General features: G+C 43.3%; 2 protein-coding genes across 3 annotated transcripts; one reads left to right on the top strand and one right to left on the bottom strand.

Annotated features, from left to right (window-relative positions):
- The first annotated feature begins 51 nt into the window (after positions 1–51).
- mon1bb (MON1 secretory trafficking family member Bb) lies at positions 52–6073 on the top strand. The gene is made up of 6 exons (XM_070959663.1): positions 52–208; positions 766–860; positions 950–1531; positions 1820–2612; positions 3774–3921; positions 4482–6073. Exons 2-6 carry the CDS (start codon positions 782–784, stop codon positions 4707–4709), a joined length of 1830 nt encoding a protein of 609 aa, XP_070815764.1. The 5' UTR covers positions 52–208; positions 766–781; the 3' UTR covers positions 4710–6073.
- A 617-nt stretch (positions 6074–6690) lies between these two features.
- Positions 6691–16522, bottom strand: brpf3a (bromodomain and PHD finger containing, 3a). 2 transcript variants are annotated; one of them, XM_070958779.1, is made up of 13 exons: positions 16176–16522; positions 13320–14846; positions 12874–13030; positions 11800–11931; positions 11532–11660; positions 11108–11420; positions 10652–11005; positions 9742–10296; positions 9607–9664; positions 9047–9135; positions 8777–8874; positions 8466–8620; positions 6691–8369 (listed from the first exon to the last, which is right to left on the bottom strand). In XM_070958779.1, the coding sequence occupies exons 2-13, from the start codon at positions 14825–14827 to the stop codon at positions 8186–8188; spliced, it is 3732 nt and encodes a 1243-aa protein (XP_070814880.1). In that variant the 5' UTR covers positions 14828–14846; positions 16176–16522; the 3' UTR covers positions 6691–8185. The 2 variants fall into 2 exon arrangements, with proteins under 2 accessions (XP_070814880.1, XP_070814879.1); XM_070958778.1 differs by having other exon boundaries at positions 8777–8850; positions 16176–16512.
- Positions 16523–18121: the final 1599 nt, after the last annotated feature.

The raw sequence follows: 18121 nt of genomic DNA, 5'->3' as shown, positions 1-18121 counted from the left end.
TAAGATGAGGGGGCGGGACTATCAGTAGCCACCGAGCAGTCTGATTGGCCATTTGAACTTGTCATCAGAGATTCCGGATGTCTGCTGTGGTAAGAGGAAAATTTGTTTTCTGCTTCTCATTCTTGACAGCTTGTTTGCAGCCGGGCAGCCGATGAAAGTTGATGTAGCGAATTAGATATTCAACCCAACGCTTCGACGGTGCAAAATCGTAAGTATCATTCTTTGTCTTTATCTGTCTAATTTTAGTTGACCACGATTGCTTACACGCTGACTGTTAAGCCGAGGCCATGAAATTGATCTCTGTGTGTCTGTGTGTTGCTAGCAGGCAATGTTAGCCATGTAACTACAGTCAACATTTACAGAGTTGCATCGGAATTCACCGTCAGACACTTATCAGAATGGAAAAATAAGCTTTCTTGACCGCGAGCAAGTTAGCACACATGCTAACATGAGCCTTATAAGAAACTTATATAAAGAAATAATTAATCAAACGTTAGCTCCGTAGCTCTGGCGGTCAAATAACAGTTACCTCTTTGTCGTGTATCTGTAGTATCAAATTAACCTTGTTATCTTGGGATTGTAATTCTTCTCTGTTACCCTCTGTTATCATGTGACCTGACCATTAGTCCAGTATGAGTGCTCTTATTCATCAGACATTGAGTTGCACATTGTGTCAAGGTTCAAGCTACAACCACTGAAATACACTTGTTATTAAGCTGTTTGTCCTGAATTGTTAGGTTATAGTGTGCTTTTTTTTGTCTGCAGTGACTGGCATGGTATCATGGAGAGAGACAGTCATCAAGAAGGAGAGGCAGAGGGAGTGAAGATTTGTGATCCACCCTCTGAGAGCAATCTACCAGGTAAATTATTTAATCTTTCATTAAATTCAAAGCTTTAGCTCTCCTGTCTTCATCTTAATTTTTATAATGGGATTTTGTTTCCACCTTAGCTGACACCTTGGCTACTTCTCTCTCCCTCTTGGGGAATCACATGTTTCCTGATCGAGTGGAGAGAAATGACAGTATCAGTGTTAACAAAGAGGAGCCTGCAGCTTCACTCCCCTCAGCCATCACAGCGGAAGAGCAGAGTCTGGATGCGGACCCCCATTCTAACCAGGTAACAAAGCTAGATGCTGACGAGTGTCGGAACAACGCGTCCACCCCGTCGTGTGACAGAGAGACTGAGGATGCGAGCGCTGACAATGACCAGGGCGACTCTGGGGAGTTTGTCGTGACAATGCTGGCCAAGGCCAAGCTGGAGGAGCAAGGCATAGGCGTGAAAGGAAGGTCATCTCCCTTGCTGGAGGCAGGCACCCAGGAATCTCCTGCCTTTATGTCTCATCGTGATGAGGATGTGACGGCGGACAGCTGGAGGCAGCACAGGAAGCATGTTTTTGTGCTAAGTGAAGCAGGCAAACCCATCTATTCCCGATATGGCAGTGAAGAGGCTCTTTCATCTACAATGGGAGTCATGATGGCACTGGTTTCCTTTGTTCAAAGCGGAGATAATATCATCCGCTCAGTCTATTCAGGTGAGAGCATTAGAGAGATTTTTTTCTTTTGAACTTTTCTAACGTTTTTGTGAATATCATTTCCTATTTGCATAAATGACAGTCAGTGTGGAAATATCACAGAGGAGTGTGTGAGTAAGCAGTAAATGGGCAAGTTCATGATTAGCAATTGACAAAAAAATACAATGAGCATGGAGAAGTATGGTATTTATGTGAAGCACAACATTTTATTTTGGAGCTATCAGTCATTGCTCGTATGCATTCAGGGTATTATCCTTAGTGTTTGATGTGTTTTCTTTCTTTCATCAGAGGAGCACACCGTGGTGTTCTTGCAGAAGGGGCCCCTTGTGCTGGTGTGTGTCTCCAGCAGTCGTCAGTCTGAGCGGCAGCTGCGTGGAGAGCTCCTCTATGTGTACTATCAGATCATCAGCATGCTCACCCAGGCCAGCATATCCCGCATCTTTGAACACAAGAAAAACTATGACCTGAGGAGACTCCTGGCAGGCTCAGAGAAGATCCTGGACGGTCTTCTTAACTTGGTGGATTCTGACCCCAGCTTCTTGCTAGCAGCAGTGCACTGCTTGCCTTTAGCTTCCTCTCTCAGGGACTCTCTCAGCCAGATACTGCAGAAAGCGATCACCCCCAATCTGGTTTTCTCCATCCTCATTGCCAAGAACCAGCTGCTCACCATCGTCCAAGAAAAGACAGTCATCGAGGACACCAGGCTGGAGCCCGCTGACGTCCACCTCCTGCTCAACCTCATCGGAGCCTCCTCTGCCTTTCAGGCTGGAGAGATCTGGACTCCCATCTGCCTCCCCCTCTTCAATCCTGACTGTTACTTTTATGCATACATTTCTTACCTGGACCCTCCAGAATGCACTGTTTGTCTGTTGCTGCTCTCGACAGATAAGGAGGCTTTCTATGCTGTAGCTGAGTGCAAGAGGAAGATAGAGGAGGCCATGGTGGCTCATAACTCACTGAGCCTCATTGCCAAAGTGCAGTCATACAGCGTGAGCCAGGTGGGCGTCTCAGACCTCAGACACTTCATGTACAAGCCCTTTGATGTGCCAGACAACTACCGCCAGCTCACTCAGTTCACCAGGTGTGTGTTTGTGTATCTGTCATTATTCATGCACTTTGTGTGTGAAACCTCATCCAGAACATGGTCCAGACCAAACAGTCAAACCTTGATCTGATGAAAAGAGCAGGTGTCAGCCCAGTTCAAATTGAACCATAGTTTGGTTTGTTGCTAATGCGAAAACTTTTTTTTTGGATGCTTGTGACTTTCAGACCAATCACAGGAAGTTCTGGCGGGCTTTCTTCTGAACCGGAAAAAGGAAAAACAAAGCAACAAAACAAAATGAGCCGTGTTAGCACATGGGGAGAGGAGGAGAGCAGATGTTTAATTGACATTTAATCCGGCAACTTTATAAGAGGGAAAACCTGATACTTTTCAGTGATTTTCCAAGAGGATGAGAGAGAGAGGAATTGAATTGGCAACACGGCAACGTCAGATGCACATCTGTCTGCAAACCAATCAGTGGCCAGTATAGGGAGACGCCGCTCATGTTGATGATGGGGACAGTCTGAACCAGATCAATCAAACAAAACGCGAACCTTGATTCACACCTTGGTTTGGATTTTCAGATGTGAAAAGGACCTTAGTCTCAAGAAACAATAAATCTTTTACATGGAGGCCGTGGCTTGTGCACAGTATAAATACCTTTTCACAAGAGAAACTATAAATTTACTCTAAGAAAAAAAAAAACCATTATAGTGAGATCGGTATTAACAAATTAAAGTGTCCCGTTTTTATATTGTGTGCTTCAAAATGCAGAGGGTTTCTGAAATGGAGCTAGAGAGAAGGCACAGAGTAATAAAAAAATTCAAGTAGTCTTCCACTAATCCTGCAATTAACTTCACTTGTCTCCTAATGAGCTGAACTAAAAGCATTAGTGGCCTATTACATAAGCTGGCAGCCAATCAAAACCTTGAGAAGGAAAGAAAAATGATACAAATAATCACAGCACTGCACTTTAATAATCATTTTATTGACTTCTTAGAAGTACCATTATGTAGCACTGTTCACAATAATGTTCGAAAGCTAAAAGTGTCCCAGTGGATCTGTGTCTCAGTATCAAAAATCAATAGTTTTATTGATGAAATAGCCACAGTCCTTATGTTTCTGTACAGCACTGACTCTTTGTTTATGTTTGCCTTCTCCACCTGTAACCTTTACTCTGTGGTTTGTTGTTGCGTGTAGCCCAGAGATGGAGGCACCTTACAGCAGTGAAGAGGAGAAGATGAGACTGCTGGACCTTTATCGTTATATGCACAGTCGCATCCACAGCACCTCACGACCCCTCAAACTCATCTACCACGTCGCTGAGAGGGAAACTCTGCTAGCCTGGGTATGTAGCAGGGTTTACTTATTGTTACTACAGTGTACAACCTCTAAATACTGAATCCTTTGGGATGTTTTGGGAAATGCCTTTCTTTGTTTTTTTGCTTAGAGTGAGGTGAGAAGGTCAATATTGTGCTCACACATTCAGTATGAAGCTGGAGCAAGGGCATAGTTAGCTTAGCAGAAACAGTGGAAACAAGGGGACAGCTAGCCTGGCTATGTCAAAGGTCAAGATCTGCCAGCACCTCTAAAGCTCACTAATTAAAAGGTGATGTGTATATAGTCACTGTACACGGTCGAGAAACAGTCTAACACATAACTCACAGTAAAACCACAAATTGTAGTTTTTATACAGGTTAAAACTTTGGACATGGCCAGGCTAGCTGTCCCCTTGTTTCTGCCGTTTATGCTAAGCTAAACTAACTATGCCATGCAGGAAAGCAAATAAGCGCATTTCCCAAAATGTATTCTTAAGCTCATGCGGGCAGTGCCTAGTTGTTTCAGCGTCTTTTAGTATCAGCTACGATGTGTCCTTACCTAAAATGTCCATGTCCCTCTCTGCTGTAGGTCACCAGTAAATTTGAGCTGTACACCTGCTTCAGTCCTCTGGTGACCAAGGCGTGCGCCATCACTGCTATCACTAAGCTTCTGAGGTGGATTAAGAAGGAGGAGGACCGCCTCTTCATCAGATACCCCCCAAAGTATTCGACCACCCCAAATCCCAGCAAGAGCTCTCGAGGCGGCAAGTCTGACCAGCAAGACTCCACAGATAACGGCTTCTTATCTCTTCTATAGGACTGTCCTCGTGCTACTATGGTTGCTCTGCCTCATTCAACAATAGTTTGTACACTGGTTCCAAGATATTTTTGAACCCTCTTTTGACACTTGTTGGACTTGACAGACTTTGACTACTGGAATCAAACACTACGTTTTACACTATTTAAGAAGGAACGACCTCTTTCGAACTAGTATTATTTCTTTACCTTAACAAGAAAGCATGTCATTGCATCACTGCTTTCGATCAGAAAGAGTCAGGGCAAAACAGCATTAGTGCGTTTTAAATTAAACTGTGGTAGAAAATACTTGCAATGATATTTAAATGTTTTTATATTGTTTTATTACTGCAACAAGAGAGAAATTTTCCTCACGGACAGTGAATGTATCACACAGATGACAGTTCCTTCATATGCTATAACTATTCATCGCTTGCATAACTTAAGATGAGGAGTAAAATTTACTCAGACTAAATCTCACATAAAAATTTCTTTCAAGACATCCCAAAGTCACAAAACAGGATATGCAAGAAATGAAAGTATTTTGTTTTTTGGGCTCAACATAAACTGGAATAACAACTGGAACTGCCACAACAGGGATGGGCCGCCGTTTGCCATGCAGGGCCACGAACAAACAATATGTCCTCTATGAATCTGGTGACACGTCCCTGCGACTGGACTTGAAAACATGGTGTCGTTTCACATCTCACCAGTGTTTCCACTCAAATTGAAGTGATCAGGTTTCATTCATGTTGCATTTTGTGCAGAAGACGAGCCGAGAATCCCCGCCTGTCGCACCTGATCGCCTCACACTGCTGTCATCGTTAGTGTTTTCATTGTCAGGGGTCAAACCTCATCTGTTAAGCTAAGATGCCACTGAGCTCCTGCGATGTTTTCGTGCAGATACTTCTCGTACAATTGTCGGTCGACACTTTATGTAGTGACTTCAGGCGACTTCTCTTTTTGGATAATAGTTTTGTAAAGATGGTCTAAACACAGTAGCCTCATCCTTGTGTCCTTCGAGGAGTTTCCTGTCAATTCAAGTCTTAAGAGTTTGTCAGTAGTATTATGAAATAAATCCCAGGTTGCACATATCTATGCTTGTCCCATTGAAGTAGAGATGTTGTGAATAAGTTCATTTTTTCATCTACCAGGAAATGACAGAGTAGCATTAACGCTTGATTTTGCGGGTCTGTAATTTCTGTAATAATTATGGGAAAAGTAGAGGCAGTTGGTAGACTTCCAATTAATTGCTTGTGTAACCTTGTCGTCAGTGTGCTGAACATACAATTCTAGGAAACTTGTCCGCAGGCGAGCATTCAGTCGAACAGATATGAAGAATAACATTTGCAGTAATGAATAAATATTGACTTCAGTGGAGCCGTGCTTTTGATGAATTGTTCTATTCTTTCTGGGAAACATCTGGGAACATTATCAGGAATTAAGAGACCCATAAAATCAAGCATTACCAACATAAAAAGAGACTCTTACAGCCTGATGTCTGTGATCAGGGTCACTTGTGGATAACTTCAGGATGTGACCTGAAGGCCGACGGCTGATGGCCTAAACACCTGATTTATACAATATGGTCTCTTGATATTTCCAGAAATTACAAGTTAAATATGATCACATAAACACTGACGAGCACAGGAGGGATTTTGGTAGAATTTTGCCATTGAGAGGACACACATTCAAAAGACAACTGGAGGCTGTGTTTCACGGCCACATTTGAAGCACTGAAGTGGTTCAGGCAGTTTAACAGTTCTGGATGGATGAAGTGCGGGTACAGGTGCAGGATAAAAGCAGCATGCAAAAATTTATCAATGCAGTATCTCAGAGGTCTTTCTAAGAAGACGTGAATTGTTGCATAATTAAATTTTTTCAAGGTTGCGATATTCAGCGCAGATTATCTTGGGTCATCCTTGAAATGTGGACACCTCAAACCAAAGGTGGGACCTCCGGTCGTCTCCGCTGAGCTGGTGAAGAACGACGTACGCGAGCGCTTGTTTCAAACAGCATTTATTCTTGTGTGAGAAAATATTGTCTCAGGCAGATTATAGATCTTGCGGGACAATTCAAATGACAAGATCAAAAATCTCCTGCACCACCCAAGAAAAACCAAAAAAACAAAACAAAACTCGTAGACTACTGCGCTCACTGCTGCCTACGGAGCTCAGGTCTTGTGGCACCATCACTTCTAGAGAATATGTTCTGACATGTTGGTGATTACCATCACTATTACAAAGAGCTACTTAGCATCATACATAAATCTTTTCAATAGTTCACTTTTTAAATAACACTCTCGACTGCCACAAATTATAAATTAAAATCTAAATTTGATTTTTGCATTCCTTAAATTACTTCATGTAAGCCAATATAAACATACATTTACATATTTACAAAACTATACACATGCACCTTTACTACACTGAGGTTGTATTCATATACTGTATGTATATACTGTACACACACACACACACACGCACGCACACATTTTTGCCACATACGTGGCTCCCGGAGTCACCAATCCTACAAGTTTTTTTCCTTTTATAGACCGATTGTGCTTTTCGAGTCATTTCAGCCGGATTTGCAAACAGTTGCAAGCTCTTCACAGACCGATTGCAGTAGCCTTTGTCTGAACCACAAAACAATCAGTTTCACCTCCATAGTGGCTTCACATCTTACGAACCAAGTAGCTGCACCGGGTACTCCGACATTCTCGTATGATAATACAGTTTCACAATATGGAAAAATCAGTTAAGACCTCCAAAGTCCCACCGACAGCACGTCATAGCTGGACTAACAGTAAGAGAATATTTGCATTGATGGCCCGCCGACCCAAACGTGTCAGTATTCCTCCTCACTTCAAGTCCTTCGCTGAGTAAAAGTAAAAAGATATTACAGGAGTTAAACATAGAGCCAGTTATGCCCCACTTAGTTTCAAATTGATTTCTGAATACAATTCTAAATTTGATTCAATTGAAGGAGAATATGACGGAAAGTTTGATGCCTTTTAAATGTATATGGGAACAAAAGTTAAAAAAGTTGTTTGTTTTTTTTTTAAACAGCCAAACTTCTGATTTTTATTAGCAGCTGGAGTCCAGATATGACGCGAGCACTGAATGGGACTTTCACACTTCATTAAACACAGTGACATATCGATGGCAAATACAATCTAAATATGTTTTGAATCAAGACAATCCCTTTGATGATTGAATATTTACACTTTTCTCACGCACGTCTTGGCTCACTTTGGCCTAAAATAAAAACTTTATATGATCAACACATAGCAACAGTGGTTGTGTAAAATCTTTTTTTTTTTTTAAATCACATGAGTGAATGAACAAAAACGTCTTCTCGAGCACTTTTTCCTCTCCATTTTAAAAATCTGAGTGCTTTATACAGAAACCCTTCAAATGCCATCACCTTTTAAGAGCATTGATGAAGCTTCTATACATACAACCAGGCTGCCTGTTTAAGATGATAAAATCTAAAATTTTATATAAAATTGGAGGGAGTGAAGTTTAGATTTCCTCTGACGTGGTTTAAATGCACCATGGCCCGGTCATACGCAGTGTGTACGGACTTGCGGACGCTGGGCTTCTTGCCTTCCATTAAGCGCAGCTTGTCCACAGTGTCGTCCATCCCCATCGGCAGCAGTTTGTTCCGAGGGAGCCACTGCCTGAAAACCAAGAGGGACAACTTTCACACTGACCGAGACCACTCCCCGTTGTTTTAAAATTCAGCAAGAGCTTCAGCCTGCCTGTCTGAGTCTTACCACGTTCTTTTGGTGTCAAAGAAGAGCACCAAGAAGAGCTTTTTCCCCTCTTCCGTTTCCCTCCACTCGCCCAGTTTGAGCACCTCCACAGGAGGCACTGGAATGGGGATGCCGTTGTGAAGGAGCCCTTCCTGGGGCATGTCTGGGTCAACAATCTGTAACAATGAATGATGTCAGTTACAGCTGGCTGAATTATCGTTGCCTTCTATGGGATTCAATGAGGCCTTTTTCTGTGTGTCAGTCCTCAGACTTTGCACTACCAGCCAAAGAAATGCTACAGTGTGTGCACCATAGATGGAAAACATCCTCACCATTGCTGGGTATGATGGATATCCTCTGCATTTGGCCCAAACTAGGTCCAGAGGTGCGAGCTCAGTCTCACTATCTAAAGACAGAAGTGTAGACTTTCCTGTGAACAGGATATTCCAATATATCCAATTAATCTGTGTTCATGAAAGCTCCTGAGCCCAAATTGAGAATTTAATGGCATTTTGGTGCTAATGCTTACATTACGCATCCAATAAAAGCCATAAAAACTGAGGCATTTCACTCTATATTGATTGCCTTCTCATGATACACACCAGACCCAGAGATGTCTCCATTCTCACTGCTGGGAACTTTAGCCAGTGCAGGTTTACCGCGACTGCGCTTGGGTGGGGAGACACTGCAGCTGTAAACGAGAGGGGAGAAAAGCAAGAGAGGCGGGTGATTTTTCAGGTACAGAACATTGTGTGAGTAGACTACGACCGCACATCAGCACCTGAGAGTTTCAAAGACAATGGGCCTCACGCAAGAACATCTTCGTCTTCTCACTGTAAGCTTCTATTATTTGGATCTTAGTAGTATCATGATTGTATAAAGGATACTACATTCTGTTCTGATTTACATTTTAGTGTCCCAAATTTTCTAGAATCAGGATTTTATAGTTTAATTAAATCATATTTAAAAATTCATCCAAATTCATTCTTCAGTAAGGGCGTCTGCACACTCCTGAATTTCAGTCTTACCTGCAAGAAAATGACTGAAAAAACTGGTGAATGCGATAAATTGCCTTAAATTGCTCGTTCGTGCCACTGAGACAGTGACGTACTGTAACGGCGCTCTTGCATCAGGCCCATCGCCTCTGTGACTCCACACTCACTTTAGCTTTTGGTCGTCGTCATCATGTTCTGCAGAGGTGTGCTTTCCATTTGTCAGTCCTGGTGAAAACACAAATGAAATAGTGACGTATGTGGATTCTCTAGAATGTCCACAATCTCTCTGTGACTGTCCTCACCTCCTTCTCTGAGCGGTGGAGGAAGTTTGTCTGCTTCACTTTCGGAGCTGTGGCCTCTGGACCTCAGGTGGTGTGAGGAAGGAGAGGGGGGTGTCGGGGAAGCGTTGGGGGTGGGAGGTAAGGTGGTGATGTTGGTCACACTGGGTGAATTGGGGCTGGCAGGAGTGCTGTCCAACCCGTTAGTTTTGTCCTCGGATGTTTTCCCATTTTCCTGCGATGGGGACTTGTTTTTTGCCATTCGCGCCCCATTTTTAGCTTTCTTAAACAAAACAGACGTGCGACGCCCAACTCCAACCAAAGGTGGAGTCGGGGGTGTTCCCAGCGGAGTAACCTCGTGAACAGCCTCTGGCTGTGAAGATGGCGTTTCACCAACTTCGGCCTCGTCTTCCCCTTGGCTTTTGCTTCCGCTGCGGGACGACCTCTGACGCTTGTAGGACCGTCCGGGTGACCTTCGCCCTCCAGTGACGATTCCCAGGACCGGGGGCTCGAGAGGAGCGTCTCCTGGCAGCGGCGAGGACACTGGGCAGGTAAGTTCTAGCACAGGTGGAGAGTCGTCTGGATCAAAGAGGATGATAAATTCAGCTGAAATGATCAGGTGATTAATCTAATAAGCATTTTATTGATTTAAAAATGTAAAAACTTCTTAAAATTTGAGGATTTGCTGCTTTTCTCTGTTAAATATCTTTGTAAACTGAAGATCTTTGAGTTTTGGACAATCAGACAAACAAGACACATGAAAACATCACATTAAAAATTGTAATTGTAATTTTTCACAATTTGGCATCCCACAGTTAAAATAATTAATAGATAAATCAGAAATAACGTACCAATAATGTCATTACTGGCTAAGTGATAATAGTTTTGGCCAAAGGTCAAAGTAATTATATAATAGAGTAAAAATCGTCTTCACCTGTCCCAGCGTTGGACACTGCTGTCAAAGGTCCATTATCAATAACATTTGTCTTCTCCTTTTTCTTTTCCCTTTTCTTTTCCTTCTCCTCCTCTTCTTCCTCCTCCTCCTCCTCTTCTTCCTCCTCTTTTCCGTCCTCCTCCTTGTCATTACCATTCACAGACTGAGAGTTTTGCTGCTGCTGGTTCATCTTCTGTCTGAGAGTGTTGATCTCTCGGCGCAGCAGCCGGATGCGTTTGGTTCGTCCGCCACTGGTCTTCATGGATGCAACCATGTCCAGTTTGTCCAGTAAGGCCTTCAGCTGTTCGTCTGTGGTTAAGTGCACTCTGTTGTCTGGATTCAAGAGAGAGTCGACTGTAGAGAGTACAAAGAGAGAAACAAAAAGGAGGGGAAAAGGCAAATGAGATATGAGGGTTATGCTCACCAGCAAATAGCTAGATCCCAATCTCAACTCACCGTCGTCCCACGAACAGTGGTAGAAGCCATGCTTGTTCAGAGTTTCTGGGAGGTGCATCCCGGTGCTGGGGTCCAGGCCGATGCTCTGAGACTGCCTGTGGGCGTGACGGAGAATGGCTCCACCCACCTCCCGCAGTTGTAAGGCTGCCTTGTGAAACATGGTGTCCTTGGAGTTGTACTTGAGGCAGTTGGAGATCACGAGGTCAAAGTCCTTCTCCAGGTCGCCGATGGAGCAGTAGGCGTGTCCCTCCAGTTTGGTCCGCATGGTGGAGAAGTCCATGGGTTGGGAAATGAACTCCAGGTAATCTGGGACCTCAGTGAATCATGAAAATAAGACTGTTAGCCAAGTCAATGCAAAACCAAAGCAAATCCACTGCTGCTGCATGAAAAATGTGTATTCAGGCTGTTTTCTAACTGCACCAACCTCGGACAGATTGACCGGCTGAGAGAAGATCTTCGCTGTGTCCTTCTCCTGCAGTTGGTCCAAGGTGGACCGCAAAAGCACCAACGCAGGGGTCAGCTTTAATTCAAGGGCAGCCTGTTGAATTTTCATCTGCAGAGCGGTGACGTAGACACACAGGGGAGAGCAGAGGAAACGCAAGGTCACTCTTAAAGGTTAAAAATGAATGATGGAGGAGAGATGAATGACAATACTGATACACTAAATAATTCTGGCTTCCTCTGTAACGCGCCTGCTCTCTCTTTAGCCTCTCTCTCTTGCGGATGAGCTCCACCAAAAGTCGCGCTCTTTCCAGGTCTTGCCTCAACTTCTGCCAGTATCGTAGCTCCTCTCTTGCAGCACACAGCTTCTCATCAGGCTCCGTCTGAACACAAACGAACACAGAAGAAATCAGACTTCTGATTCAGATTTACAATCCACCGTAATTAGCATTTTCCAGAGCTTTTTTTTTTTTTAATTGTTTTTGAGACCCAAGTGTGCTCCTGGACACATTGCAGGGCAGGTTAAATAAAAATAATAATAAAATGAAATAATCTCATTATATAACCAAATTCAAGTTGATACACAATGCTACCATGTTCACATTACTGTTAAAATGCTGTCATAAATATCTTTCACAATCCCCTTCATTAACTCTAATCATCCACAGTAAATCTTCTTTTAACCTGCATCACATCGAAACAGCTTCAGGCCTCCCTTGCCATTTTAAATGAGATTAAAACCAATATCCACAACCTTTTAGCCATGTCGCCCTCTGCAGTTGTCAGACGTCTACAGCAAAGATGACAGAGCTGTGAAGGACTGCGTGAATCAGCCGTTGCAAAGTGTGATATCTGGGCTTATGTTTTGATTTCAGTGTGTGAGAATACAAACATGGTGTGAAGCGGTTTGTTTCAGTGACTTGGCTGAACAGACTTTATGGGTTCTGTGACAGCCTGACACTCCACTCACTGTAAATGTGCTGGGTTTAATATATATATTATGTATTTGACAGTATATATAGAACTTAAGTCAATCTCTGTGTGGATACCAGCTCTAAACAAGTCCAAAATATGAGCACAGTCACATGTGGGAAGGATGGTAATTCCACAGGTGCTTGGCCTGAAGTCATGTGTTACAATGCAACAAACACTTTAAGTGCTGACAGTCATTCCAGTAACTCAAAACACACACATGCAGAGGCCCTGCGTAGGAATATACTGACTATTGTGCTCCGTATGCTATAGTTATTTCTTTACCAGAGGATTTATTATATCTCTAATTTTCATTGTAGCGCACACACACTGTACATCAACTCTCTCCACACCTGCTCTGCAGTCTTGTGGGCCTGTAGGTGGGAATGAAGTCGGCGTATTAAAGGCATCCCATTTCGTGACTGTCGTTTCAGTAGCCAGTAGTTATGAAGCCTCTGCATGAACTGATTCTTCCTCTGGACTTCAACTCCTGTGCAGATCTTGTTCAGCCTGTGGACATGTAAAAGCTGTACATTAAAAGCTGCGTGGTAATACTGGTGGTCATAAAAACACCACTAACTTATGACCTTAAGATAAACTAGTTTTACTTATTTCAAGTTTCAGTGCACGTAAAAATATACTCCCATTGCACTGGATCAAAACCTGATTAGAGATGGCAAAGGTGTTTCTTATGTATCCTTGGAGTGACATTAATCATCTGTTGTATGGCAATAAACTCTACAGTATATTCATTTGATGTGCTGGGTATGTAAATTCAGACAGTATGCAAATGTCACACCTGTGAGAGGGGATCTGAGGCACGAGCAGCACAGGCACAGTTGAGCGACGCGTCGACCCACCAGACCCCTTCGTATTCTTCTTCTTCTGGCCCTTGGTAGCCTTCTTGGCTGGCGGTGAGGGGGGGCTTTGAGTGTAGGACCTCTGACCCCGGTTACCCCTGCCCCCCACCAGTCTCCCTTCCACAGACTCGTCTCCAGACCCGTCCCGCCGAGACCCAATTGGAGAATGATGCTCACAGAAAGCAGTCTTCTTCACAGAGAAGGTGGTGCCGTTGACACCGGTCTCCCGGACTGGATCTATCTTCATGAACAGGCCGGCCTTCTGGGCGCATGTGACATGAAAGGCCCTGTAACAGTTGGCTTTGTGGCACTGAATGGATGCTCCCCTGCCTTTCTGCTTACACAGATAGCAGGTGAGCTTCCAGCGAGCAGTAGGGATGTTCTTGACCCCCTCAACAGGCTCCAAAAACACCGTGTTGGCAAAGCACACCTCCGGGATCCATATGGCACAGACCACGTGGGCCCAACGTCCATCACTTGTCTGTTTGAAGGCACCTCCTCGGTTGGGACAGAGCACACAGTCTACAGGACGGGAGGGGGACTGGAGGCAGCAGCGGCACAGCCACTGACCCTCAGGTACATAGGGCACACCGTAACACTCCTGGTGGACGGCCAGATTGCAGATGTCGCAGAACAGGATGACGTTGCTGTTGAGACATTCGTCATCCAGGCAGACGCAGCAGAAAGCGTCCTCATCGACGGCACTCTGAGACAGTGCCTGGCTGCGGGACTCCAGGATGGATTCCCTCTCCAGGCGGTCGATCAGCAGTTCAAAAGTGTCAGGAGATACGGAGGCATGGCCGTCGGTCACCCTCTTTTGGTTCACCATCTCCAGCCAGGCCAGGTCCTCCTCGTCCATGTCGTACTCAGCCACGCTGTCCTGCTCCTCCAGTGATTTTTCTATGTAACAATAATAGGCTGCTGGGAGAGGAGGCGCCTCTGAGGGGCAAACTGAGCTCAGCATACGAAAGGTGGGCTCAGGCAGAGGGCTCTGGTGGGCCGGGTGCTGGAGGGAATTAGTAGGTCCCGTGTGCTGTTGCGAGCCAGACCGCTGGTTCTGGTGAGCCGCGTTTTTACCACTCCTCCTGTTTTTAGTGTTTGAGGGTTTCCTCCACGATCTGGTTTTACTCTGCGTTTGTTCACTGTTCTCCTTGTTGCTGTTGCACTCCGCAATGTCCTGGGCCATCATCTCATCCTCAGTAATAACCGGAAGAGAGTCCGTGATGTTAATCCGATGGAGCCTTCCATCTAGGTCCACTTCCACTATCTTCTGCGCCTGAGCATACGTCAAAGTCTCCCTGGATGGAGAGAGCTGCAGTCTGTACGGCGAGGGGGGCCGCAGCTGGCCAGACGATCCCCTGCCCCTTCCTCTCCCTCTGCCTCGACCCCTACCCATGTTGAGACTGCTAAAAACTGTGTCACATTCCCGCCTCCTCACCTTCGGCATGGGAGTGTACACCACCACCCTAACAGACACAAAGGAAGAAAAAGATTTAATGCAGTGATTCTCATTTCTGCATTAACACTTTATTTTTTGTGTTATTACCTGTTTTGTCATTAAGTTATTGTGTATGTTGTTTGTACTTCATACCATGTAACCATGTTGGTTAACACAATCTGAGATATGAATCTGACCTTATTAGGAAATCACTGTTTTGTTACCAGGTTAATACAACACCATGTTGACGCCCACAGCAAATGTTAAATTAATAATTAAATGAACTTTAATCGGCAGTGTTTGTGGTATTATTGTGCAATTAAACACCTACATAATGCCATAAAAAATGAAGGCTATCACCACTTACCCACTAACTGACAGGCAAAATAAAGTGTAGTTATTTTTTTCTGATACCCGGGTGTTTCAGATTATCATTTTAGTGCTGTGGCTCCTAATGTGTGTGCATTAATTCAGGCAACCCTCCCAAAAAAATAATAATAATAATAATAACACTGGGATAAGACAAAGAAGGCAAAACTAAAAAACATTTTATAACCCATTAATACTTAATATATTGGTTACAAAAATCTGTTATACATCCTATTTCATGTTTTATTAGTGTGCCTATCATTAATTTCTTGTTTCTTTCTTGTCATCATACTCCTTTACTGCTGCCAATATAGAGTGTCATCTTATTTTGCATTATTGATAAGATCTCCTATCTTTTTCTCAATCCTAGACACAACAGTCACTACGTGAAAGGGGTCAACTCTGGTGCTGCTATAACACAAACACAGCATGTTACCTCAAGTACTCTTGCTGCACAAACACTACTACAGTAAGTTGTACTGCTTGCATGCGTGCACCTCAGCTGTCTCTCCATTGGTCCGATCTGGAATCTGTAACGTTGCAATATTTCTCCGGGGCCAATCAAATGCCAGTATCCTCTATTTTTTTCTCTGTTGCTGTGCATAGTTAGGTTGAAGAGCGCTAAATACCAACCCGAGTATCTAACATCTGTCAGCCATTTTAAGCGCACAACAGTGGAGACAGCATTTGGGCTGCAAGTTGATTAGCAGCCCAATTACACATGCCAACAGCAACCAGAAAGCAGACGCACTGTATGCACCGTGCCTAAACGCATATAATACCTGCATGTATACATTAGATCACGACACTGCAAATGTGCAACGCTTCGGGTATTGCTTTGTGCTCTAGACCCCTGCAAAAAGACTGTCTCTTGCTGATGTGATAACGTTAACGTTACCCGGTCGGACAGGGCACACAGAAGTCGTTCAACAAAACGACAGATTTTCTACGCAACGCCGAAAATGCGGAACATTACAGGGAGGTTTACCTTGTAAAATCGTCCTCTGCAGTGCGAGTGCCAAACAGAAGAGCTGCACCTAGCTAAATGTCAGCTAGTGACAGACTACAACCGAGGCGGACATGCTAGCCGTTAGCTTAGCTAGCCGGTAAATTCAGGAGCGACAGCGTCATCTTCAGCACTTCAGTTCTCCGCCGTGACTTCGTTCAAACACACAAACTCGACCCGGTTTCATAGTTATGATTTAAACCTTTCAAACGATGCTGGTTCGCAACTTGAAGACAGCAAAATCCCGAAGAAATCAAATTAATGTTCCTTGGATGAGGCTAAATATTCAGTCAAGATGGCTTGAAAAATACGCCCCTTTGGAAAAAACCACCTCAGCCAATTGTAGGTCGCCGCTTCACCTCGCACTCAACGCGCACCGATTTGTCATTGGTCGTTGCGATAAACCGGATCCATCGAGCTCAATTTGGAGCTCACAACAGAAAAACCGGTGAGAAAAACAACAAGACATATATTGCGCGCCTTATGGCCTCGTCTTTATTTCCCATGCACCCCATAACATACATGTTAGGACACCTGCTTTTTATGGGAAACCTGTATTCTTTTTTAAAAGCTTTCAAATTAACTAATCCAATATCCAAATATAATGACCACAGAACAAAAGGAAACTAATTAAATGCTCATATACAGATTAGGCATAGTTATAGTGCAATTACAATTTAGGTTTACAATCTTGCATGCATTATAATACAATAAAGTATTTGAGATTTTAGAAAAGCACAAGTCCAATTCAATTCAAGTAATATTTAATTTATTAACCATTTTTTGTTAACTGTTCAATCATATTGTCTGTAAATTCTGTTCATAATTTCATTTGAAGTAGTTTACGAACAGTCTCAAAGTCTTTTTACTGGTTGTTGTTTTTTTTGTTTTTTTTTAGAGCTTTCAGTCATTTCATACAGTCTTCAATAGCAGATGGACATCCAAACTCAGTATGTTATGATTTCATCAACAGCACTTCTCATGAAAAGCATGAAAGTTCATTATTTCATTGAGCCTACCTTAAAAAGCTTTGCAGTGGACCTGGAATTTGGATTGTTATGTCAAACTGCTATCTCCAATGGTCAGCAATGAACTTCATGCTTGTTGACATCTGATATGATTTAATCACTGGTGAAGACCATATGATACGGCTGAAAGCCCTGGAAAAAACATTAAAAGAGGGCCTTGAATTGGATTGATTTTGTCAAACATGTAGATTTAGTTTCATCACCTAATTTGATTTAATAGTAAACTAATAGAACAATAATTAATTAAAATCATGTATTGTATGATTTACTACATTATGATTCAATACTATATAATCCAGTAGGCATGAAGAATTCTTTGAAACCGCATTTAGACCATAAAGATGGGAGATCACATGTATAAAAAGAATATAATTTCAAAGATAATTAAGTAAATGTAATGCAGTATTTCTCTGACTCTGTTAAATTCTTTATACTTCCATCAGCTGAGGTAACAAAATGACTCCATTAGAATAAGTGTAGCTAATCTTCCAACCTTCTTCGGTTCTGTTCTAGATTTGACAGTAATGTTCTGGGTTTCAGGCCAATCAAAGCCGACAATGTTTTTTGCTAAATTAAGTTCATCCACTGGCAGGAGTCGATGCACTTACTTCAAATTACAGGATGGTCATATGCCAGTGCTGAGACCCAATAATTTGACCATGCCAGCAGGCTTTTGTTGAATTCACTTCTACATTATTCCTCACTTTATAGTCTCCATGATCTACCTCAAACTGTGAAACGAGCTGATCGCTGGCTGACTCAGCTCTTTAGGTTACCAGTTTCCCCACAGGTGCTATAAAATGTCTGCTGAACACACACACGGTGACTAATCCAGTCCCCTGTCTCACTTTAGATGTCATTACAGTAGCTTTTCAGATATTAACTGAGCATATTGGAACT

This window comes from Chaetodon trifascialis, chromosome 3 (genome assembly GCF_039877785.1).
Source record: "Chaetodon trifascialis isolate fChaTrf1 chromosome 3, fChaTrf1.hap1, whole genome shotgun sequence".
Lineage (NCBI taxonomy): Eukaryota > Metazoa > Chordata > Actinopteri > Chaetodontiformes > Chaetodontidae > Chaetodon > Chaetodon trifascialis.
This window is presented reverse-complemented; position numbering and strand designations above follow the sequence as displayed.